At 41.4% G+C, this 26,675-nt stretch overlaps 1 protein-coding gene and 1 long non-coding RNA gene across 4 annotated transcripts in view; one reads left to right on the forward strand and one right to left on the reverse strand.

Moving 5' to 3' along the window:
• The first annotated feature begins 861 nt into the window (after nucleotides 1-861).
• On the forward strand, nucleotides 862-19,643 carry enc1 (ectodermal-neural cortex 1). The gene is made up of 3 exons (XM_088355720.1): nucleotides 862-1,148; nucleotides 10,359-12,159; nucleotides 17,543-19,643. Exon 2 carries the CDS (start codon nucleotides 10,365-10,367, stop codon nucleotides 12,138-12,140), a length of 1,776 nt encoding a protein of 591 aa, XP_088211846.1. The 5' UTR covers nucleotides 862-1,148; nucleotides 10,359-10,364; the 3' UTR covers nucleotides 12,141-12,159; nucleotides 17,543-19,643.
• Nucleotides 9,947-26,675, reverse strand: part of LOC148350321 (uncharacterized) — a 46,633-nt gene continuing 29,904 nt past the window's right edge. For 2 of the 3 annotated variants that reach the window (XR_015853026.1, XR_015853025.1), the window contains exon 4: nucleotides 9,947-10,081. This is a non-coding gene — a long non-coding RNA (uncharacterized LOC148350321). The remainder of the gene's footprint in view (nucleotides 10,082-26,675) is intronic. The other variant, XR_015853023.1, reaches the window with a different exon arrangement.

Consider the following 26,675-nt stretch of genomic DNA (forward strand, 5'->3'; position numbering starts at 1 on the left):
TGACAAGGTAGTGCTTGGAGACTGGCCCAAGTTGTAGGTGCATCAGAAATACAATGCAATGGAAAAAGTTGTGCATGAAATCAAGTTTTCTGACTCATAACTCATGTTAAAAATTATCAAACGTCTACTTTTACCCTTTATAGCACAACATATTTTCATTTCTACCTTCTAGTGAGTTTTTTAAATCAGCAATTTAAAGATTAACGTCTAAATATTTCATTCTTCTAGGATGCCTCTCTGTGAAATTTTAACTTCTTTCAAATCTTCTTCTAAGCTTATATGTAAAATCCCGGTTTACGTGTGGCTTATAGGCTCCGAAATGGTTGAAACAATTTTCGGGAAAATGTAGTTATACTTTATGCCTGGGGGAGTGTCTTTAGATGACAGTGCCTTGAAACCTAATAAATATCAACACAAACGATAAACATCTTCTTTTCTGTACGGGCGACTATGGAGCTCTTTGGCACTCCCTCGTGGCTCCCTGGCACTTTTTCAACAAACAACGGCCCCAACAACCTCGACCAAGTAGGATGCCCAGCAACGCCAACCCCGGCAATGCTGGGCCATTATTATGCTAGTAACAAGCTTCTTCCCGCCATAGAGCATGAGCTCATCATTTCTCAGAAAACTCTGAAAGTGATAGACTCGTGATTGTAAACACATTTTTTATAGAACACATCTCAGCAAATGATAGAGATGAATGGCGTGGGATTGTGAATGTGTGTGTATACACTAAAGAGCACTGTACATGTTTTTCTTTTTTTGCGTGCCAACACCCCTCCCCCTCTCTTACCACCTGATTGGCTTGATGGGGTACAATAGTCCCGCCCCTTGGCCAAACTCCGCCCAATCAGCCCTCATCACTGAGCGGAAGCGACAGCGAGCAGCACAACACGACCAGACAGTCTCAGCTGGACAACCAAAAGCAAAAACAAGGAGCTGCCATCGTCGCGATATAATCACCTCCTAAATCTCGCTCTTCCTTGCCCAAACTTGCTAATCTAGTCGCCGCGGAGCGGAGTTGACAGCTCGATCGAGAAGAAGAAGCGGGGAGAGGCAAGAACGGCGGCCGCATCGTGGCTCTGTCACCGCGGGTATGTCCGAGGGATTCCACGGGCGAGGTTGAACTTCAGCGTTCCCCTGATCGGGTAAGCGAGACGATCATTTATCTTTGGTAATTCCACAATGATTGTTTCTTCATTTCAGTAACAGATTGTTGTAGTGAGTTGAAACTAGAAAGCTGCAATGTGTACACGATGCATGCAACAGGAAACAAAGAGCAGCGACGAGAAGGAATTAATGAAATATGCACAGTTTATTCAGACACGTAAATGTCAGATGAGGCACATTCAGATCGACAAATAAAATAACCTATTATACCTTTTTCATCATTTGATTGGCAAGATTCCACTTGTGTCGTTCAAAATCAGCATTTTCCCCTATAACAACACCGAAACTATTGCATAGAAAAAAAAATAGCTTTTCTAATTTTAACGTCTTACTTTACTTATAAATAAAGTCCACACGCCTTGTCTTTTGCATAAAAGCATCGTATACCAATTTTGAATATAAATAAAATGTACAAAATTCAACGTCCTTTCTGGACAAAGAAGTTTTGAGCCAAAATGTCACAAAAGCAAAGAATTTAACGCCATCACCACAAGTTTTGTTTTTCAACAAAATGAAAGCCAGAAGTGATGTGAGACTCCAAATTTCGGAACAATATCGTTTTTTTCAGTGATTTAGGATCTAGTATTAGTATTGTCAAACGCAAAGGTCTGGCTCATCTCTGAAGACCGGGATTTCGCTTTACACTGAAAATCACGGCGACCGGATGAAAAGGATAGTGGGATGTTTGGACGTGTTCTAAGGGATGGGCAGGACACCTGTATGATGCGGAAGGGGTAAACCACTGAAAGCTGTTGGGCCCTGCTGTTGAACAGAAGAGTGTGTTGTGTCACCCTGACCAGAGTTACATGGCCGCTTTCTTGTCTCATCTGGAGGGACGAAAGCATTACCAACTTGGGTCCCGAGGGGCTTAACCTGTTTGGGTGTTTGGGCATTTGGGTTGGCCATGGTACAAACATTTTTGTGTTTTTTGCTCCTTTTCCCTTTTTATTTTCTTTGTTTTTGTATGTGTTTGTCTTGCTGTCGGTCACCCGTTTCAAGGAATATCACCAGGATAGATATAGATAGATGAAGGTCATATCGGGAGGTTTCTCCTGCTACTGGTTACGATGGAAACCAGTACTCTCTGTTTCTTGTGGGGGAGAAAACCCATACCCCAAAAAACAGCCTGGAGATGGGTGGGTGCGGTCAGACTGTTCTTGCCCTCTGACAATTTTTTAAGAGCCCTGAAAGTGATGCAAAATGTTGCTGTAACAACATAATTGAAAGGCCATGGATGTTTTGTTCAAAAGCTTTTGCTATATTTCTGAATGATCTACACAAACTACAAATGTGGGCCATGTGTGAGTAATTCAATTTCACATCCAGTGCCAGTTGTTGCAAAACATTAAACAAAGGCCAAATCTTATTTGGTTATTCAAAAACAAGGCATACAGCAACCATACCATTTCTATTGGGCTGTGCTCCTTAGAGCTGCAGGTGGGTTGTGGTCCAACCCAGCTGACTTTAGAAAAGGCGTAGGGTGGGTGACAACTGAAAGTGGATTTTACACTCACATTGTCACCTATCAACTTTTTAGTCCGTATTGAAACCAAAGCGGAGTATCCAGAAAAGGGACACAAACATCGAATTTAAGACCTGTAACCCTGATTGTTATGACTCTGATGCTAACTTCTTGATGGAATTGCAGTAGTTTACAAATTGAAAACATTGAAAATGAGTCATTTTTAACATTTTGAGCCCTAAAAAATCATGTCCAAATGAAATCCAGAAATATAAATGCAATAATTTAAGGTATAGGTCTTAATGAGTTGCCAGCAGGCCATTTGTAAGGTAATAGTTTGAGGCCTCCGCCATAGATTGAAAGCTTAATGTATGTGCGGCCTGCACAGGTTTGACACGGAGGCTACCTTTGTGCTAATTAGTGAGACAGGGCTGAAAATTCGCATGATAACGTTTGACATTGATTTACATCTACCTTGCAGTCTGATTCGCTAGTTTCTTCCTGGTTTCACTCATGGCATACACATCGAAGACTATAGGTTTCGATTTTTTCACTCCTTATTTTTTGCATCGTAATGGTGCAATGAAGAATACTAGAATGAAAATTGCAGTACTGATGTGCCAAAAAGTAAATGGAGTGTGGGTGTAGATCTTCTTGTACCCAAGCAAGATATTTTTTTGTGTTTTGTGTGCTTGTTTGAGATGGTGGGGAGGCTGGGGGCATGACTCTGGGGAAGAAGGGGACTCAAAGCCTGTTGGGCTTGTTTTGTTTGAGGGCAGCAGGTCAAAAAGGTGGTAGCTGGGGTGATCGGAGCGATCCTTGCTTATCACTTTTTTAGTATCTAGAATTATAAAGAAGCCGTTGGAACCTTTGTGAAATGAACATTTTAAACCAGTTTTGTACAGTGTGATACTCAAAATTTCGGAACGAAATAGTCTTTCCCCGGTGACTTAGGATCTGGTATCAGCCGCTGCCAGTCAATGCCAAGGTCTGGCTCATCTCCGAAGACGAAAAAAACAACGGCGCCTAGATGATGAATGACCTGTATCTGACTCGGATCAGGAGGCTTCTCTCGCTACTGCTAACCATGGAAACCTGTCCTGTTTTATGTGGGGGAGCCAAACTCCCTCCAAAACAAATGGCCTCGAGAGGGGTGGGCGCTGCCGGGCTGTACTTACTCAAGGCACCCCAACGACTTAGGCAGTTAAGGAAATTGTGAATAACAAAATATTTGACCTTCATCAGATTTTCTTGTGGTAAACCTGATGCGGCCAGACTTTGCCCAGGCTCTCGCTGTACTAAATTGACTTTGTGACCCTGCATTCAGGTGTATTTACTTATCAAAATCTGTTTTTGATGTGTTCATTCAGCCATATTAGAGGAATGCGCTGTTTCATTCTTATATTCACAAACCCGCTTTGTCATGGTATCATAAACTGCTTGACAGGACCTGCTGTGCTCTCCGCCAGCGGCGACGTATGGTGACAGGCGGAGCAATAAAAGCGCTCGCTTTCGACAGCAGTAGGCACAATCGACAATGAAACAAACAATTACGCTTTAATTGTACCCAACTGTTGCAAGCCATAAAACAACAATAGCTTTGGTTTTGACTAAACAGGACTACATTTCACAGTCACTAAGTATATTTGTGAGTCAATTAAAACCATGCAAAAGATTTGATTACAGTTTTTGAGTAACACAAATTTAACAAAGAGGTATACGCTGATAACTTCCAATCCATATAAAGATAAATCCAACTTTTGTAAGATCGCATATCAACCTTGTGACATTCATTCAAAAAAATACATACCGTATTTTCCGGACTAAAAGTCGCTCTGGAATACAAGTTGCACCAGCCTAAAAATTTATAATCAAGAAGAAAATAAAATATATAACTCACATCTGGAGTATTAGTAGCATTTTTGGCGGAAATCTATTTGATGAAATCCAACACCAAAACCATAAATGCCATTATGAAAGGCCATTTATAATAAAATTTAAAAAAAGTGAACAACAGGCCGAACAAGTGTACAATATTCTAACGTTACAGGATTGATATGCCTGGTAATGTTAGTAACGACGTAACAAATAGGAAAATATCAACAGTGTCTACTGAAGATTGGCATTAAAAGTGCTATAAGGCAGTGATTTTCAACCACTGTTCTGCGGCACACTAGTCAGGTGTGCCGCGAAAAATTATCCAATGTCTCTTATTAAAATTTAAAAAGATATAAAACATTTATGAATCAATTTCTGCACCTATTATGTCATTGTCAAGTGTCTGTGCTGTAAAAACTGGGGGTATTATAAATTATATTGTAATTAAACATACATTTCAGTGTAATTTGATTACATTTTTAGTTAGTGGTGTGCCGCAAAATTTTTCCAATGTAAAAAACGTGCCCTGGCTCAAAAAAGGTTGAAAAACATTGCTTTAAGGGACCGCTTCAACTTCTTCTGCCACTGATAGACAATGCACTCTGCTTTGGAGCCATCAATATCAATAAAATGAATCCAAATTTGGCTCCGGTTCCACCGCCAACATATCCCCCCTGCCCCCTTTGAGGTGGGGTTTGAAAGACCCCGCCGTCGCGGCTGGATGGCGTCGAGCGCCGGGATCCGTTACGACTCGGGGCCCGCCTCCCGCAACTCCATGCCAGAATAGGCGCGAGATTAGTCTTGAATTTCATTGGATGTGGTCTTGAAAATGTCCTAAATTTGAATGGAAAAATCCTGGGGGAACCCTGGCACTCTAATTCCCAGACGATAAGGCGCACCCAAAAACCCCAAATTAGCCAGAAATGTAAAAGTGCTCCTTATTATCCGATGTGTCTTGTATACCAGAAATTGGGATGGCTAAAAGCTCAGAACTTTGACGGCAGCTCAGACATTAATTTACTCACTCAGACAAACATTCAACATTCTGTTAAGGGCGCTATGGCAAGTGTCACAGTAGGAGACATTTTGCAGAAGGCAATTGATGCTTTTTGGGTCCAAAAAGATCACATATGATTTCAAAGTCACCAAAAGGGCCTGAACTATGTATTGGAAGGTTATATTAATGATTTCATTGTTGAGAAGGTTGATGAAAAGCCTCAGCTAGTCTAAACTGCCTATTTTTCCTAGGACAAGCCTTTTTACCATTTGTAGCTACGAGGAGTGCCTCTCTGTTAGTTTGGTGGTTCAGTATTTACGTTGAATCATTAAGATAACAAATGTTGGCAATGTTTTATGCTGAGTTATTTACAGATGAGTTAAAAAAGCTACGGTCCAAAAGTTAATGTATAGGCTAGGTTCACACTGCACAGCTTATTGCTTGATTCTAATTTTTGGGGTGAAATCTTATGTTGACTAGAGCCTGAATCACAACAATTAACAATGTAGTATGATTACCAACTTACAAAAACTAGCACAAAACAGGCCACTAAACTTCCAGGAGACAAACATGATGTATAACACAGCCAAGAGCTAACATTAGCAAGCGTCAGCCTAACCTTAGAGATGTTAACGTTATAAATTACTTTATATTTCTATCTAGCAAAGCGACAACATGTTGCCAGAATTACTCTGTTGACTTATCTTAGAACAGATGCAGACATCCTTATTAACTTTATCCACGTTGAGTTGGTGCTGTGGTCCACGTATAACTTTATCCTTGATTTATACAACCTTAAAACATCTTTTAATAAAATGAAACACTGGTGCCGGGAATTCAGTTTGAAGCATTGTTGACCCTTAAACTGACGGTGTGCCTCAAGCCTATTAAATGAATTGAGTATGTTTTGACCATGGCTTATTTCACCTTGGTGTTGGTACCTCCAGGAAAAGAACCCAGAGGTGTCATTGATGGTTTTTCAAGACGTAAGACATTGCCAGCGAGTAAAAGCCTTTTTTTTTTCAGCTGGCGCGCATGCAACAGCAGCTGGCCTGAAACACTAAATTAGATCCAGAGGAGTTTGGATGCTAGCCTCCGCCCTGTTCTGGCTTTTTACTTTTGTCTCTTCCATGAGGCCCATCTGATCCCTGTGTTTACTTGCAAGGATCTCTCCCCCCCCCTCACACTTTACATTCCCATCCCTCTTCCCGAGTTCGTGATTGTGGACACCTGGTAGTGATTTCAAGTTTACATTCAGCCAGTCTTCAGATGGAGGCCACAGGCTTTTTCACTCTGGATTTCCATGTGTTGTTTGTTGGCGTTTGCGGCTTATTGTTTAAGTTCGTTAATCATTCCAAACCAGGGGGGAAATGCTTGTTACTCATGTGTATTCCGCCTTACAGTTAGAACAGTCATCGGCTGCGATTTTAAAAGGACCTCGGTGAAGTGGACCCTTTGATTGTTGGGATGAGCTCATGGCTCCATTAGTCATGTCTGACGATGAGAAAACAAACCATGATCTAAGTAATTATTTACAGGATAACTGCCACACTCTTCTTGAAAGAACGTTTTTGACCCACAACATTCAGGAAAAGACACAAGAGAAAAAAAAAAACAACAATATTCTGTTCTCAGAGTGTTGGAAACTGTTTTTCTTCTGCTGTGTAAAGCAGAAAATATTTTTGTCACGAAAGAGTAATTATGGCGGCTGTGTGAACTTAATCATTCATTGTTTCACGGAAGCTGTCAAATGTGTTTGGGCTAGTAATCGTCTTTTACTTCAACGGTCTTTTATTAAAGAATCTTGTACTGTTTTAACCAAAACACTGAATCCGGATCATATCCAGGAGCAACAATGTAAAGGCAACACAAAACCCATTTAAAATTAGAATTGTTTATATTGTGATTGATAACAACGTAGTGAATACTGTTTACAATGAGATCATGCATGGCGTTTCTGGAAAACATGCAGACCTAAAAAAGAAAAATGAGATTAGAAAGAATAGGATATGAATACCCATCAATCCATTTTCTGCACCGCTTATCCTCAATAGGATCACGGGGGTGCTGGAGCCCATCCTGAACTGGTTGCCACCCGGTCGCAGGGCACATGTAGGCCAATAACTCGCTCGACAATTTGAACCGACCAATTACCCTGACATTCAGTAGTTTGGAATGTGGGAGGAAACCGGCATGCCCGGAGGAAACCCACGCAGGACAGAGCATGCAAACGCCACACAGAAAGGCTGTTGTAGCTAAAATCGATCCCTGAACCTCTGCACCATGGGGCTGCGCGCTAACCACCCATCCGCCATGCTTCCTCATATGAATACTTTTTTTTTTTTTTTTTTTTTTTTCAATAAATCTGACGAGTTTGACATTTTTCAGTCTTGGCACTTGTTCAGGGTGGTGATGGCCCTGGAATAAAAAAAATTCTCTGATCCTGTTAGTCCTTGACATGACGCACTTTCGAGGGCGCAACAGGTCAAAAAGGTGGTGGCCAGGATGAGAGTAGTCCTTTACAATGTCTGCTCTGTTATGGTATTGCAAGCCAGCAATGTCCTCCAGATTGGGCAGAGAGCAGTCAATGATTTTTCTGGGCCATTTTGATAACTGTGTACAGACGCCTCAAACGAGTTAGGTTCCGGACGGTCGTTTGTAAGTTGCTTCAGTGCTATATTTTGTATGTTTAAGGTTTATATAAGTAAGTCTAAGGCTTGTATAAGTAACCTGTATTTTTTGTACTAAACAAACATTTGGTAAAATAATATGCTGTATAGATGTACATAAAGTGAGGTTTAACTTACTTTTGGGAGATGCACTTCAAGAGGTCCTCCTCCATGGTCAAAAGTGTCCAAAAAAAAGCTTTACGACCATTTTCTCAACCGCATCAAGCTTTCTTATTCCACTTTCCGTTCAAAAGAAACGGCTCGTCTCTTTTTTTTTAACTTTACACCAACCATATTGAATGGATGCACGAGATATTGAACAGTAAAAATGTCAAAGTTCTTAGCGCTCTAGCGATACAGTACATGTTGTTATGATTACACACAAACCAGGAAGTAAAAGCCGGATTTCTTCTTCGTAGTGGATGCTGGGTGACCTCTCACAGCGCCACGCAGCGGAAAGAAAGCCTACAACTTTGTTCTCTACTTGGAAAAAGGTGCACACAATACAAAATCCAACTTACAGCTATGTCCAGATATTTTTTAACATCCCGAAAAAAATGTTCGTAGCTACCGTTTTGCGTATGTCGAACAGTTGTAAGTTGGGGAGCGTCTGTATGGGTTTGCTCAGTAGCCTAGATGGTAAGGCGCCCGCTTTGAGACTGGGAGGTCGGTGGTTCGCGCCCCGGCCGAGTCATTCCTAAGACTTAAAAAGTGGTCGGCGGCGCCCTCTGTTGGCTGCGGCTGCATCGGCTCGCTACAACGGGTCAGGTGCAATCGACATTTCGTTCTGTGTACATTGTTACACAGAATGACAATACAAGGAAATTATTATTATTATTATTATTATTATTTGAAGTGCTTGGTTAACTATATTGTCATCAAGATGGATAGCACAGTGTGTAACTCCTTGGCGCGATTACCTTTATGGCTCTTGGAAATGTTGGCACTGCTAAATGTTGAGTTTCAACAAGTCGAAACGTTCCGTACACATGCATGCATGAACATATCTTTAGCTCTGTGACTAGTCCTGGTTGCCCGCTAATAAAATAAATTGACAGAAGTTGAGCAAATTGGTTTGAATTTTACTAAGAAGCATATTTGAAATCAAACTTTTTAGTCAAGAATTAATGCAGTATCTGTGTGTGGTTGTCATCTTAATAGATACAAAAACTGCAAGGTGACAGTTTTGCCTCAGTCGCGATGGAATGCAAGCAGTCCTGTCAGGCCCTTTTCTTAGATATTTTCTACTGTGTGCGGACACTCGCGGTGACGTCCTTAACCAAATTATTTGAGGTTATCACAATACTTGTAATAACTACTGACATTGGATTAAATGTCTATGATTTAGGAGAATTATTTATCAATTATGTAACAATGATGGTCCATCTGTTGACATCATAGTTGTAGATTAATATTTCCAGCGATTTATATAGGCAATTATAACCATTAACTTGGGTGGGTTTTATTTTTGCCATTTGCTGCTCTCTTTTCTGTGCAGTTATCAAGAGATCACTGTATTTAATCCATTGCATCCAGCTCCATGTGCTAGTTGCCATAAATGCGCTTGTTAGCACCCCTTGATAAGCTAACCAGCTGCTGTGTGAACTTTTACTGCACGCATTCCTGGAATGCCAGCAAGTGAGAAAAAGCACTCGTGAAAAGCGTCAACATTAATAGTTGACTGATGATCGTAGTTGGAATCCCGGGCATGACTTTTATGTATGTCATCTTCGTCACCACCTCAAATTGTTTTGATGTTTGGAATTCTCTGGGGACGACTGTTTTTTGCCCTTTTGTGAGAGTTTTTCACGAAATGAGTCTGACCTTTCAAAGTTGATGGTGCATGCAACTCAAGCCAGGTGGAGTGCCTTTCAGATGAAACTGTTGCCCCAGTATGGTCTTTTTCTTGGTGAATTTCCACCGAACCCAGAGACAAAAAGAAACAGAAACAATAAATTAATAAATCGTTAATAAAATGATATGTAAATATTCAAGTAAAGTCATGTTTATTTGTGACGCCCTTAATCACAAGGAGTCTCAAAGGGCTGCACAGACCAAAGATTATGGCAAACTGCAGACTATTTTTACACCATCCCTCGATTTAAAAATATTGCTTCCCTTTTGTGAAAAACATATAAATTAAACTTCGAATTCATTTCGCTCTCCTTGTTTTTATTTCCAGGATTCAATGAAAATGTCCGTGTGCGGCCACGAGAACCGGAAGTCCCGGGCTAGCACAGGCTCCATGAACATCTACCTGTTCCATAAATCGTCATATGCCGACAGCGTCCTAATGCATCTGAACTCCTTGCGGCAGCAGCGTCTGTTCACTGATGTGCTCCTTCATGCTGGCAGTCGCTCCTTCCCGTGCCACCGCGCCGTTCTGGCTGCGTGCAGCCGCTACTTCGAGGCCATGTTCAGCGGCGGGCTGCGCGAGAGCCAGGCTAGCGAGGTAGACTTCCACGACTCTGTCCACCCGGAGGTGCTGGAACTGCTGCTGGACTATGCATACACCTCACGGGTAGTCATCAACGAGGAGAATGCTGAGTCACTGCTGGAGGCCGGCGACATGCTTGAGTTTCAAGACATCCGCGATGCCTGTGCAGAGTTCTTGGAGAGGAACCTCCACCCATCCAATTGCTTGGGCATGTTGCTACTCTCTGACGCCCACCAGTGTACCAAGCTGTCGGAGCTCTCCTGGAGCATGTGCCTCAGCAACTTCCCTGCAATTTGCAAGACTGAGGACTTCCTCCAGCTGCCCAAAGACATGGTGGTCCAGCTGCTTTCCCACGAAGAACTGGAGACAGAAGATGAGCGACTGGTGTATGAGGCCGCCCTTAACTGGATCAACTATGACCTGGAGAGGCGCCACTGCGACCTCCCGGAGCTCCTCGGGACTGTCCGCTTGGCCTTGCTGCCCGCCATCTTTCTGATGGAAAATGTATCTACTGAAGAGCTGATCAATGCCCAGGTTGGGAGCAAGGAGCTGGTGGATGAGGCCATCCGGTGTAAGCTTAGGATTCTGCAAAATGACGGCGTGGTAAACAGCCAGTGCGCCCGACCTCGGAAGACCAGCCACGCTCTCTTTCTCCTCGGGGGCCAGACTTTCATGTGCGACAAGTTGTACCTGGTGGACCAGAAGGCCAAAGAGATCATCCCCAAAGCAGACATTCCTAGCCCAAGAAAGGAATTCAGCGCATGCGCCATTGGTTGCAAGGTCTACATCACTGGGGGGCGAGGATCAGAGAATGGTGTCTCCAAAGACGTGTGGGTCTATGACACTATCCATGAGGAATGGTCCAAAGCTGCACCCATGCTAATTGCCAGGTTTGGTCATGGCTCTGCAGAACTCAAACACTGCCTGTACGTTGTCGGTGGTCACACGGCAGCGACCGGCTGCCTTCCTGCCTCGCCGTCCGTGTCGCTCAAGCAAGTTGAGCAGTTCGACCCGGCAGCCAACAAGTGGAGCATGGTTGCGCCTCTGAGGGAAGGCGTAAGCAATGCGGCGGTGGTCAGCGTCAAGCTGAAGCTCTTTGCCTTCGGGGGAACGAGCGTCACCCATGACAAGCTGCCTAAGGTGCAGTGCTACGACCCCCAGGAGAACCGGTGGACCGTGCCTGCATCCTGCCCGCAGCCGTGGCGCTACACTGCTGCTGCCGTCCTAGGCAACCAGATCTTTGTCATGGGCGGTGACACAGAATTCTCAGCATGCTCGGCCTACAAGTTCAGCAGTGAGAGCTACCAGTGGACCAAAGTTGGCGACGTGACGGCCAAGCGCATGAGCTGCCAGGCAGTAGCGTCGGGGAATAAACTGTATGTGGTGGGGGGCTACTTTGGCACGCAACGCTGCAAAACCTTAGACTGCTATGACCCTACGCTTGACGCGTGGAACAGCATCACCACGGTGCCGTACTCTCTCATTCCCACCGCCTTCGTCAGCACCTGGAAGCATCTGCCCTCCTAAAGACCTTCACTCATCTCAGGTAGCAAAGATCTTTTATCTTGGCCACTATGTATTTCAATTTTAGAGTGCTACTTGTGTGCCAGTATGTACCATGTACCATACACCACAAATGTCGTACGTTGGAAGACTATGTGGCCGTCAGCAAGGGCCAAAGCAAGTTATTAGAATTCTTTGCGTGGGAATTTTAGCAATGTGGGAAAAAGTTCTAAGTCTCATTCATCAAGACCTTTTGAATTCAGGCCGATTTACTTCTTGGACATTCTTGCAGGTTCTTTGATTGCATAAAGGAATGCCGGAGTGGCTCTCAAGCCAGGCGAGTGGCGGGAGGTCCGAGGAGGGAGGGGGCATGTGTTTGGCATGCGTTAGTTAAGTAACTGCCGAGACGTGCCAGAGGACTGGGAGGGTAATTGACGTAGAATAGGATACTTTTATTGCTCCTGTGGGGGAGGTTACTCATAGCCGTTTGGCCAATTAGAAGGGGGTTGGGGGGTTGAGGGGCACGCCAGCAGGCCACAACGCCTGGGTTGGGCTAATCCACTCTGTGTCACCTCCCTTTGATGAGGTCACACTGCTTGTGGCAGACTGGGAAGAGGCTGTCCCATTGGGAAGCATTCATCATGACCAACCCCTGGACTTCTTTGAGTATAACAGTTGTGTAATGTTTACATTTTATGGGACAGACATTTTCAAGTCAAAGCAAGGCGTTTCTTAGAATAGAATAGAATGGAATAGAATAGATTACCTCACTTCACGATTACCTGGGCTTACTTGAAACTTGAACTTGATTAGCCAACTAAAATGTAATTACATGATTTTTCTAATGAAGTGTTGCCTGCCACCAGTGAAAATCTAGCTCGTATCTTAACTTTTTTCAATAATGCCTTCCCCAAAAAATTTCCATCAGGTGTTTAACCTGCTACTACATAAACAATTAAACTCTCGTGGTTGGAAAGTCTGCCTCAAGTATAAAAATCCTGTTCAGACATTAGTACGAGTACAGTTTAACAATCTCTTTTGAACACCATTGGATTATTTAAATATAGATTTTGGTGTGGGAATTGCTGTAACTGAGGTGTAAAATCAAACGCCTGAGACTTCTCCGCCATTGTCGCTTTCCGAAAATCAGATGCTGTTAGCGACGTCATGCAATTATTTGATCGCTGGATTTTTAATTTTTAAGCTTATATTTGCTTCGTCGGTTTCCAGGTCGACTCAATGGGCATGGAAAAATGTGCTAGCTGCCTTTTAAATTCATTCCCCCAAATATTACCTGAGAAGTAACAGTTGGAACCAAACATGTAACGTTGAAATATCCTTGTGCATCGTACCAGATTAAAGCTTTTGTCTTTATATCAATTTATGTATGAAATAGTTTCTTAATGGTGAGATCTTACACAGTACATGGATTGGTAAATGTATTCAAAAAGAGGTAAGATCGGGCCTAAAAATCCAACAAACTGGTATAAGACTAATCTGACTGGATTTAAGGGACCGGGCCTGAAGTAAACCCGAAGCTGCATTTCGGCGCTGTGCGTACTTTGGCGCCAAAGCTTCTTCGGCTGAAGATTTTTTGGGGGCCTGATCTTACCTCACTGAATGAATTTACCAATCCTGTAGTTACTGTAGATATGCAGATGTCAGAGCTCACTATTAAAAGCGCAGAGGTGCAGCTTCGGGTTTATTTCAGGTTTGGTCGCTCAAATCAAGTGTGCACATCAGCGCCGAAGTATGTGTGGCCCCGAAGTGCAGCGCCTAAGTGCACACTTAGTGCCCCAAAGCGCGCACAGTACAGTTACTTATAAATAATCAGTAATCACTCAATTTAAAATAAGTCATCCAAATAATTGAGTAAAAGTAAGTATATGCTTGACAAATCCTCCACCAAGAGAATTCCGGGCCCAAGATCTTGCCTCTAAATCAAAAGCGTAAAGGATAATAACATACTACATCAAATAGAATTGTAATCCTACTTAGTTAAACCGGATTAAATCTTTTTTTTTTCCCTTGTCAATAATTTATTAGCTTGCCAACGCACATATAAAGAAATGTTTTGAATCACTGTTTGGGGATTTACACATCTAATATAAGATGTAGTGCTCCAAAAACAGCAATTTTTTGTTGACATCACTTTTTTTGTTTTTAAGTTAAGAAAAGACAGTACCTTGGCAAAGTAAGTCTAGGATGGATTCTTTAACTTATTCCTGCCATTGACGACTATAGACGTCTAAGATCTACAGTATTTTAGCTTGGCTGACATTGACAGCTATAAATCGCACATCCCTTTTATCTAGGCGACTATAGACATCAAAGATCCATTTTGAATAAGCTCCTATACGGGTTAACTAGGTTAGCTAGGTTGCCATAGAAAGCTAAAACAAATGTTTTGCGAGGGTGGCAGTGAATGAGTTAAAGAGCTTGAGAATAACTTTAAAATCATTATTTTGTATTCACTGTTTTTTTGTCTGCCGAATATCACAATTGTAATCGACAAAAACCCGAAAGTAAAAAGTTGTTCAAAATATAGATATTCAGGGATCAGAATTTTCCGCGGATCCGCGGATTTCCACTGTTTTTGAACCCCTAAGGCATTCCGACTTTTTCACTTTTTCTCTTGCGTAGCAAACAAATTCAAAATCCGACTGTCTCACTCTTTCCTTTATTGCTCTGGCGCACCCTGGCGGCCGTTAGAAAAATTGGCCGCATTGTTGGTTGGGCTCCGCCCTGCTTTATTCCTGGACCCTGGCTATTTCAGCTGAAAATGAAAATCTCCATTCTGATCCCTGGATATTCAAAGTTGCAATGATCAAGTATAAACTCGACCAAAAATATTTGCGCATAGGTTTGTCTAGCTGTTTAACGTGTGTGTACAACTTAGACCTCAATGTTATTGACGCACAGGAAGACACGGGCAGAAAAGGGGTGGATCAGCTGTTTAGTATGAGAATGCAGAAAAAAATAAAACACAAAAAAAAAATCCACAAAGTATCAAAACTGCAACTGAACCACCGCGATACAGCGAGGGATTACTCTTCTTGCAATCAGTCAGAAAAAAACTTGAGTGTATCACTCAATAAAACTATATCAATGTAAACTACTTTATAAATTCCGATTTGTGTCAGTGTCTGTGCGTTTGTTTGTGACTTATAGGCTCCCTTAAGGCTGTACTGATTTTTATAAAAATTTCTACAGTTGTACTTTAGGCCTCCGCTACTGTCTTCGGCCCGGTTTTGTTCAAGGCTCCACAATAAATACCAAGTAAATCAATAAACATCTGCTCTCGTGGGGTCTAACACCTTATGGCTCCCAACTACCGACCACTGCAAGCAACCCAATCCAATCTTCTATATTGATTGACACAACTGTTTTTATATACACGTTTCAACAAACAGCCCCAACAACCTCGCCCAAGAACAATTTCTGGCAATGCCGGGCTATTTGCTTGCGCAAACTAAACCCTAGTGCCCCTGCACACACTGCGTTTGTTCCACCATCTTTCTCAGCCGTGATGATGGTGAACGGCTTCGACGTTTTAGGCGCTCGGGCAGCTGAGGGTCGCCCACACGTGGCCGCCGGCACTCGACAACAAGGCGTGGGCGAGGATCCGTCGCGTACGTCCTCGCCGGATAAAGGCTGGGAAGCGGCTAATGGCGCGGGATTACTCGCTGGCTCAAAACGCTCACCGACGGCTTTAATCCTGCCAGTTATTTAAACCTCAGCTGGCCTTTTGTGCACCACAGTTCAGGCTGACAGCTTGCTCGCGAGTTGGAAAGGGGTGGGCCGAGCCAAGAAAGATTGCTATTAAATGTCTTCCCCCTAGGGAAGCGTAACGGACGATCGTCCGCCGGCTATCATTTTTAGACTTTATGGAGCTGCTCGTTGGCCTTACGAAGTGAGGTAAAACTCATTTAAAGTGCCATTGGCTTTTGTGAGAAGATACAAACATTTGATTGCATTCTCCACAGAATTATTTTTCCGATGAATTTTGGTTTTGCCCTTTGGATCTCGGACTAGTCGTAGCTAGCTACAGTGCCCCGATAAAGTACTTCTTGATTCCTGTATATTGTTTAAATTAGCAATTTAAATATCACACCGACACGACACAAGGAAAAACAAAATGCAGTTTTGAAATGTTGATTCGATTTATTAAGGCATAAAAAAATCGGATTTGTCCTGCGGCATTATCTAAAAGCGCTCGAGTTTCAGGATCTTCTGGTAAACACCAGACTTCATTATTCCATCAACCACAGCAGGTCGTTCTGGTTCTGAGGCAGGAAAGCATTCACCACCATACTTTATTGTTGGCCTCATGTTCTTTTTTTTTTCAAATGCTGCACCATTTTTACGCCAGATGTTACGGGTTTCACAACTTCCAAAAAGTTTGATTTTGGACTCATCAGTCCACTTAATGTTTCTCCAAAAGACTTAAAGATAATCAAGATTCTTTTTGGAAAATGTGAGATGACTCTTCTCATGTGACAGCAGTGGTTTTTGAATAGGATGCTCTCATTGATGCCATTTTTGGCCACTGTCTTTCTTTTAGTGGAGTCATAAACACTAAACTTAACAGAGACCAACAAGGCCTGTAGTTCCTTTGATATTTTTCGAGGTTCTTTTGTAATTTTCTCGTCGCACTCTTAGAATAATCTTAGTTGGTAGACCACCCTTAGGAAAGTTTGCTGCTGTTCACAGTTTACTTCATTTGCAGATAATGGTTCTGGCAATGGTTTGCTGGATGCCTTAAAAATATATTTTTTTAATTTCTTCTGTAATTTCTTTAAATTGTGGCATTTATATTGTGGTTTTAGGATTTTGTAGTCCACTTCACTTTGTATAACAGATTCAATTCAAGTGAATTCTTGATTCAACACAGGCGGTGGCAATCCATTTTGGGTGTGGCTAATGGAATACAACTCAGCTCTCCCAAAACACAGTTGCTTTGTGATTTAACAAGGCGTGGCGATTACTTTTTCACACAGGGGGCAGATATGTCTAGATTATTTTTAGTGCCTTGATAAATTGAATCTACATTTCAAAACTGCATTTTGTTACCTTGGATTGTCTCTGATGATGATATGAAACCTGATGATGTGAAAATATGGAAAAAACACAGAATCCAGGAAGGGAGCAAATGTTTTTTAATGGCTCTGTACTTCGTGATTTACTCAAGATCTAAATATAAATATTTTGATAAATGCACACGGAAGATTAAAAATCACAAATGTAAATTACAGATATATATGTGGCTCTGAGAAATGCATGATTCACACTGATGGACAAATGAGAAAATTGCCTTTCAGAGTCTTTAAAATGTGTACGAACCCTGTATACCACAGTTACTTGTTAAGTCAAATATGATTGTGTGCTTTGTGTTAAATTCAAAACTCCTCTCTATTCTCTTCCAGATCCTTGCTGGGTTTCGTGTGTTTATTTCCACCATCTACTGAACTCCCGACTGTGACGAGTTACTCAGAGAAAAGAACTTCGAGACGGGACGTCGACCGTAAACGGCCAAACGTTTTGGCGTGGCACATTTCAACTACAATTGGATGTTTTTGTTGTTTTTCGTCTGGGCGCCAAAAGAAGCTGCAGTGTCCTGCATGCGTTTGGACTGAATGCGCACAAAGCTCTTCATCCGCTAATAAGCTCCTTCCTTTGACCCCAACCCCGCTTATGATGACGTGTGGAGAACTGAGGGCGGAATTTTAGGTGGAGCTGCCTTGTTTCGGGCATGCCGCTTTCTGCCGCTGATGCTTTTTTTTGTTTTGCCTCGCGAGCGCTGACTCCACAAAGTGACTTTTTCGCACGCGTCAAACTCGTCTATTCACTTGCGGCAATGTAATGCTTTTTATCCTGTTGGTGGATTTTTACGACTTTTATTGCTGGAAGAGTTTTTTTGCTGTGCAAGGGGGGAGTTTGAAAAGACTCCCTTTGTGGTCGTGTGTATTGCAATGGATATTTATTGGAGGTTGGAGACGGGATGGAATAAAAAAAGAACTGCAACTTTTTATATCAATAGTGTAACTAGGTCGTTATTATTTTTTGGGGATGCTGCAGAAAAAGCTGACTAATTAAAGGAAAACACATAATAATCCCCCCCACACACTCACACATTTTTTGCTCCCTTAACACCTACAAACTAAAAGTTAACATGGAGAACTTTTGACTTTTCACAAACCATAGAATAGTATAATACAATTACATACATTCATGTAATACTGATTTTGACAAAATAGCTTCTTATAAAACATAATGTATCCTAACGCCCCAATGTGTAATATTTCACCACTAGATGACACTGTTATCTAATGTGAACAAAAAACAGTGACACAGAGCCAATGTAGCAGCAAGATCCCAGACAAATATAGCGGGGCCTTCTGAGTAGGGATTTCCTTAAATCAGGGGTCTCCAACCTTTTTAAAACAGATCCTTTTTGTTACTGATTAGCAGAAAGAACACCCAGTTTAACCATTTCTAAACAAATAAATTGTTATTACTATGTGGGTACCATGTTATTACCAGGTTAATTATTGTAACTAAGGTTAAATAGATTGTCAACTGCTACAAAATAATTTTTCTAGAAAATCACAATGACCTGGCACTGGTGATCAGCTTTCCTTAGAGGGCACCACGTTGGAGACCCCTGCAGTATGTAAAATAAATACAAATTTCTCGACCCATGTTTTTTTTTTTTTTTATAATAATAAGCATTCGTATGATAGCTTAGTTTTTCTTTTTCTGAATGAAAGTTTCTGTACCACTAGGAGGCACTGAATAATACACACTGTCCCTTTAAAGAGCACTAAAATGCCGCAACTTCACCGTAAAAAAATTTGGTAGTGCGATTTTAACGATAGAGAAAAAAATGGCAGCAGTTTCTATAGGGACAGTGTGCATTATTTAATGACTCTCAGTGGTAAAACTTTAATCATATCACAAACTGTATTGAAAAATAATAAAAACTACCCCTGCATTTTTTAAATGCTCATAGGTTGAAGAATTTGCATTTATTTTATAAAACAAGAGCCATACCTAGAGAGGGAGTTGATATAATTATCAGATATCCTGCTGCTACGGGTGCAAAGGGCTGTGCAAAAAAAATGTGGTACGATCACTTTGACACTCCGTAGTTGTATTCTTCCTTGAACTCACTATTTATTATACCGGAACACCTACTTGTCAAAAAATACACACTAATCCTAAAAATACTGAAAATGAAAGTGTGCAAGAAAGTGAATCCAGGCTTTGCACAGAGCAATTACATAAAGTGGCCTAAAAACCAGGCAACTAGTTATCGCGGTAGATATTATTTCAAGCTATATATTACCCGTCTGTGTAAACGCGGCTCGCGCACTCCTAATGAGGAGGCGGAGAAAGCTCAGATTACCCACGGCGTGGGGCCCTCGGGGGGGTCGAGTGAAAAGAATTCCAACTCAGCCCCAAAAAACCTGCTTTACATCAGCCATTCGTCGTCCCCCTCCCCTACTGCGACCCCCCCCCCCCCCCCCCCCCCAAAAAAAGTGCGACAATTATCCGTGGCGTCACGTGACGATTGCCGGTGACTGACAGCTAAAAATGCAGCCATCTTCGCAGCTGCCCACAGGATAAACAGCAGGATTGATTTGAGGGAGGGGTCTCGGTTAACTTTAGTGATAAAAGCACACACACCACAGTGCGGTTATCTTGCATAGTTTGGGATTAGGAAGAATTCCACAAATTTGCCTACTTGGTCACATGACAGCTGGTGGATCTGAAATCGAATCACAACTATTGATGCATTTTCCAGTCCTTTTGTCAAATATTTTTTCTTATATCAGGCGCACCAGACTATTAGGTGAATGAAATTGAGACTACAGTGAGAGCTACCGTGTTTTATGGCCTCTTTATACACTTACAGCATATAATTGTGCAACGATTAATCAGTCCGTAAGTATCTGTATAAAGTCATTGTTTAGAATGGGAATCAAACCCGGATAGCAAAGATGAGGACACAGACAGTTTTCCACAAGATCCCCAGATGATATCACGCAATTTTTACTCATGGTGCCAGAATGACAAATTTTGTAATGCATTCTGATTAAACCGTCAACTTCTTCACTAGTGCGTCAATAACCTCTCGGTTAATTATGTATATGTACGTAAAATAGCATGTATAGTATTTTGTTGACTTTTTGTTTCTGTCTTTCGCAACGTTATTGATAGACAGGTGAAGAAGTTTAGAAACGGTTTAATCGATCGGAATGCACTGTACATATCTGTGTTTCTGGCACCTTGTGTAGATAACTCCGTCTTTTCGTATAGCATCTGGAAGCACAGGTGGTCTAGAAGAAAAGTGTCGGCACCCTCACCGCCGCAACCCGGACTCGAATCCCATTGCATACAATGTATTGCTAATATTCCCAGCAATTCTTTTTATATTGTATTTTTTTATATTTTCTCGTTTATATTTTTCTTTTCAATCATGTTGCAACAAACATCACATCACAAAATGGCTTCGAACCTGTTCCCAGAATAATATTTACACTTCAATCAACATATCGATTTATCAATCATTGTTCAAATATGGAAATATACCCCAAAAAAACACACCTATTAGTGCTTTTTGCTTTTCCATTCTTATCCACCATATTCTGGGGTACATAAGGTACATTTGTGGTTTTTAGGTACACCTTGTAATCCGAAAAGTTAATTAAGTTAAGATCTGGCCCCCCTACACATTATTGTAATAGAAAAACCAGCATTTATTTGTATGTAATAATGCACCAAAGTCGACTGTTTTATTCAACGATTCAAGCTACTTTGCAGTGTTGGTTTACGGCTATGCTAAGCGCCAACATGCTGCTTTTACCCTGATGCATATTTGTATGTTCTTAAAGACCAAAAAAAAAAAAAGAACAAAAACACGGGCACTTGTTGTTTATCAGGCCTCGTTTGTTGTCTTGGATGTCATGAAGCATTCTATTTCTATGGCATTTTGTACATTTTCTTTTTTTTTCACAATGTGAAATCCATGGCTGAATAAACATGAGTTTTTTCCTCTTGGCTGTAAACAAATTTTGTGTCTTATTCCATGTTCAGGTGAAAAAGTAAATGATTATAGATAGGAAGATGGATTTCTAAGGTGGTGTATGATGGAAAAATCGTCCGCTGGTTTTGCTTCCAGCTTGAGAAGAACCACATACTTTCCCTTTCTCTCCCCAGTCACCTTGGCAACCATTATCTGCAAACTGTGGGGGCTGGAGGAAAACATGAAATCTTAAAAAGCACCCCTGGTTCCTCCTCCTCCTCTTCCTATCACATCCCTCCTTTCTCACACTTCCCATCATTAAAAAAAATCGGTAACACATTTTCTTTGGTCAAATTGTCTACTCATGGCACGTTTTACATTCCAAGTTTACAAAAGGCCAGTTTGACTGAATCCTGACCCTGGTTATCCCGTAAAAGGTCAATGGTTGGGGGGCTTCGTGGGCGGCGGTCCATTGAGGGTTTGGAGGGGCGCTAAAGAAATAAACAATCTCAGAGCGGAGATGTTGCAACGAGGCACTAAAATGATCTTTTGGTAGCGTGTGTGTGTGTGTGGCCGCTAACAAAAGCTGACATTTAAAGTAAAAAGTGGGGGCGCTTTGTGTGTGGGACCCCCGCATTTCACAGATCCCCCCCTACCAGAGCCGCCACATTAATCAAGACAGGAAGTTGAATTTCCTGTCCGGCAGGAAGCTCGACTTATTCCCACAAAGGGAGCGCTTTCCGACACTTCTGCAAGACCTTTGGGCCACATGTGACCAGAAAGGAAGAAATAATAAATAAAAAAGTACATCCTTTCTGTCTGGTTGAAAATGGCCACTCCCAATTGGTCATTTCAAAGCGAATTGCCAAACATAAATGTGTTTTTTGGGCGCTTGCTTCCTGAGAATTGCAGTTGATCGTATTCTTTTTTAAGAATTTGGCTTTAGGAGCTCAATTATATTATTTTTTTGGGGTCAACTTATAGCAGTATTTTATTTATAGTATTTTATGTAGACCGCGAGACAATGCTGAGAGAAGCACAAGAGATAAATGAGATAAACAATGAGCTGGTGTCATATGTTCTGTCAGAAACCAGAACAGGATCAGGACCGAATCGCGTGACGTTCTCTTTATTTTACGGGAAATGGGGAGTCATGCACGTTAGGCAGCAAGTCTGGCGTTGAAAGACAGGAAGCCAGAGATCGACAAGATCGATTTCAATTGCCCGAGTTGATACCGGACAGATGGGGTCGATACAGGACAGGACGGGACCGACAAGATAGATAACAAATCAGGATATCGAAAATAAACAGTAGAAACTAGACGGGAACAAAAACTGGAGAAAATAACAACAGGACAAAAACAGACGGAAACAAAACTGGAACCCGAAATGAAACAGGAAAAAAAAAATGGGAACAATACCGGACTGGATATATAAACAGGAAAACAGGACCGAGTCAGAACCCACGTCTTGTGGGGCAGAAGTTCGTTTGACAGGCTATCAAAGGAAGCAAAAGAGCGCAGAGCTTAATATAGACAGAATTCCAATCTCTCAACGAGCCACAGCTGGTGCCACACGGGCGGGGCCAATTGGGCACGATGGCAACCGTGACACACACGAGCGCGGCCAATTGGGCGCCATGGCAACCATGACATGATCACTGGATGTCACCAAAGCCAGGTGCCAGTCACAAAGTACCCACTGTTGCTGTAATTGCTGACAACCATTGATCAACCAGAGAACATCGAAGAAACTCATCCCTATGTTAGTTTACTTAAAGTAAGCCATAGACGCACTTTTTACGGCAATATGAAAAATACTATCTAAAACATTGCACTTGTGTGTCGTTGCAGACATTTAAAGAAGCATTAGCTTCTTTCTATAAGTTCCCATATTTAGGTAAAAGAAATCTCCACAAAAATAAAAAAGTAAAAAGCAGGAACACTCACAGCAATAGATAAATTAGTGTTTATATGCCATCTTTGTCACTTTCCAGCCTGCATGAGTTTCACAAAGTAAATAAACTGTAGTGACAATTAATTCAATCTTTTTTTTTTTTTTTACAAATGCACAGACCCCTGGCCCTACTTCAAGGCACACTTTTTATGTTATTAATTTACTAGTATGGAGGCCCCCCGCTAGTGTTTTTTCTACCATCTGGCCCCAGAGCAAAGAGTTTGATGTACAGGAAAGGATCCTTTGAAATGTCCAGAATGAACATAAATAGCCACATAGACAAAATGGTAGACATATTGTATCCCTTTAAGAACGGTTTATTGAAAAAAGTTTTGTGAGTCCATTCACGATAAACAAATTCACTAAATTACATGTTAATTTCAGCAACTGTCCAGAACACATTAGAGTATATTGTAAACTGGCTATTCCAGACCAAAATGGAACACTTCCTGTCACATTATGGCAATTCATTTTAAGGGGGATTAGTTACACACAGAAAATCACAAATATTTCAAACAAATATGATTGTATGTCATAAGGAGTCATTACTACTTTTTCTTTTAAATATTGTTACGCGCAAAATGCTAGCAGTCTGATATATATTTCTTAAATAAAGAGATATCACGTTATTACTGTGTCATTACCACGGTATCATTGTATTATTACCAATTTATAATATTAGAAATGGTTAAAATAGGCTCATTTGATCACTAAAAAATCCAGTTAGAAATCAAAACTAATTGAACCACAATGACCCATCACTAGTGAGCTATTTTCAGGATCAGGCTCCTCACCAGCTCTTGACGGGCTAGCTGGTGCCTGCGGGCACCACGTTAGTCACCCCTGTCACGGAAATGCTGTGGTATACATCTTGTATTCTTTCATAAAACTATTACTTCAAAAATTTCAATAATAATACCAGAAAAGTTGTCTTTTGAACATAATGTGTCCAATATGATCACCTAGAACCTTCTTGACAAGAAATATTTTTGTGGGTCTATTCATAGGAGACATACCTTCTCTATTTTTGGGACGCTAGATTTTTTTAAACGTAATCCATCTAGACTCAGTTCAGATCATTTTGAAGCCGTTGGGTGAGCTTCTGTGTTGAATATTAGTGAAAAACAGTCAAAAATGTCATTTTAAAGGAAAGGATAAGTGGCGGTCCCACCTCCTGTCCGAGTAACGTTTTTAAAGACAGACTTTTTCATCCAACTGCTGCCCGCCGACAGGAATGCTGCCAAACCACACCGAGGAAGATGTAATCTCTAAAACAAGCAAGCTGTTCAACGGAAAAAATAAAACCCGCCGCAAATATTTGTCTGGGAAAAAAAAAAGACAAAACGTGAATATTTTTTGAATATAATGACTTTTCTGCGACTTCTGACCTAAAAACGGGGGATTACTGTATTAGGAATACTGTATAAGGAATATAATACAAGGGATCTTCTCACTCTGGCCACTGTCTCTTTGACCCGTTGACCTTAAAATAAGGACAAACAGGCTAGATGACCATTTCTTCCCCAGGGCCATCACCACCCTAAACAAGCGTGCAAAACTGTAAGATATACGTCTTGCGACTTATAATCTTGTTGCTATTGTTATTGCACTACCTTTCACTGCACACCATAAAAACTACAGTGGTACCTGTTTTGCAATTGCACATTGTTTACAGTGCAGTATTAATTTTCAGCCAAGAGCCCTGTGAAAGACAGAGAGAAAAAAATGGCCAGGGCTCCACAGCAGAATATTATCGCAAAATATTAAAGTGGATGTCATGATTACTGATGTGAATCAACTGTGCCCGCTCCTTTGGAACCAACTGCCTTGGACTCTGATTGGCTCCCTGTCTCTATTTAAACCCACTCCCATCTGTCCCCTTTTCTCAGTCTGTCTGTGAACCTTAGTTAACACTAGGCAAGCCTTTTCCGATCCTGACTCCCACCTGTTTTTGCTCCTGTCTGTCCCCCGGCTTCGACCCGTTTTTGATCCTGACCACGTCTACTCTCCCGTCGCGGCTTTCAACCTCTTTTTGTCCCCGACCACGTCTACTCTCCTTTCCTGGCTTTCGACTCACTTCCAACCCTGACCACGTTTTTGCTCTCCTGTCCCCTCCTGCTCTACTGACCCATTTTTCCGTTGACGACACCGCCAATGCTCACCACAGAAGATCCACTTCCGCGTTCAGAGCGACCAGCTTCCCGCGACCAGAAATCGCCGGATCGTGGGCGCAACCCTTTTTCTTCCTTCAATAAAACTTGTTGAAAACGTAACGCAATTGGGTCCTGTTTCCGTTCTGGTCCTGACCGTGGAGGGTAAAATTTCAGATTTGTCGAGGGAATACAGGCGAAGCATGTTCACAATCTTCACCGTCCTCACACAAAAACAGACAGTGGTGACGGGTATCACTGTTGTATAAAGCAGGAGAACGACAATAAATAGGCATAGAAAAGCTTCTTGTGATTTGGATCCAAGAAAAAGAGCTCGCTGGGGATACTATCACGTCATCGACAGCAAAAATTAAGAGAGCCAAAAGTGGATGGCCAATGGAGATGTTCGATGAAAACTGTCTGAAAAATTTTAAAAAACATTCTGTTATCTAGAAGGAAACATCAATCGCTAGATCACTATTTTATGCCTCCAGCAACCGAACTGGCACAGTGTGTGGAAAAGGGTGCCAAGTGAATGACATTTAACTAACTTTTTAATTGTGATCATTTTCATTTGTTTGTTGTTGTTGTTGTTTGTGAACTTTTCTGTTACTGTACAGTAACTGCATTTTTGCAACTGCATAGCCTTATTTCTATTAGTTATATTTATACTATATGGTATATTTATGAACAACAGTTGATTTGATGGGGGATGGTTGCATTTGATGATCTTGGAAAGGATTCATCCCGTTTCAATTCATTTCAATGGGAAAACGTGTTTTGATTTACAACGGTGTCATTGTACAATGTCAAAACTGGAACCAATTCAATTCGTAAATAGATGTAACCGCGTTGTACGTGTCCCACCAAAGATCCACATTCACGCTGGACTGGATGATGAGGTTTTTATTATTACAGTTCTGCAAATGGATGAGTCACAACATTAGCTTTTTCTGCTGGGTTTGATCTCTTTGATCTCTTTGTAGTACTCTGGTTAAACTGACAACAAAGCATATCAAAGAGCTGTCTTTTCACTTTACAGAAAATACATTTTAGAATATCACAATACATTTATAAATCTTTGCATTTTAACAAGATACTTTTAACAAGAGATCGTATAGTGGATTTTTAACGTTTACAATGAATTCAACATGTTTTTCTTTACTCTGAATTTTAACTAACATCATCCTTTTTTAATGTATATGAAAAAATAGGAATAAAAACAATAATGAGTATAAAAATGGGTACAATTTACCTGCAAATGGATGAGTCACAACATTAGCTTTTTCTGCTGGGTTTGATCTCTTTGATCTCTACAAGGGGAATTAATATTTAGTAAAACAGAAACAAAACGAAAATAAATCAAAACAGCTTGACAATATCAATCACATTACTATGCATGGTGAGAGATTTGTCAGCTGGGGT

The sequence above is a fragment of the Urocampus carinirostris genome, chromosome 16, assembly GCF_059441175.1.
Source record: "Urocampus carinirostris isolate Australia breed hairy pipefish chromosome 16, RoL_Ucar_1.0, whole genome shotgun sequence".
NCBI classification, from domain to species: Eukaryota; Metazoa; Chordata; class Actinopteri; order Syngnathiformes; family Syngnathidae; genus Urocampus; species Urocampus carinirostris.

Bases quoted from the DNA above. Each gene is read 5' to 3' on its own strand.
- enc1 (XM_088355720.1), top strand. From the start codon at position 10,365: ATGAAAATGTCCGTGTGCGGCCACGAGAACCGGAAGTCCCGGGCTAGC.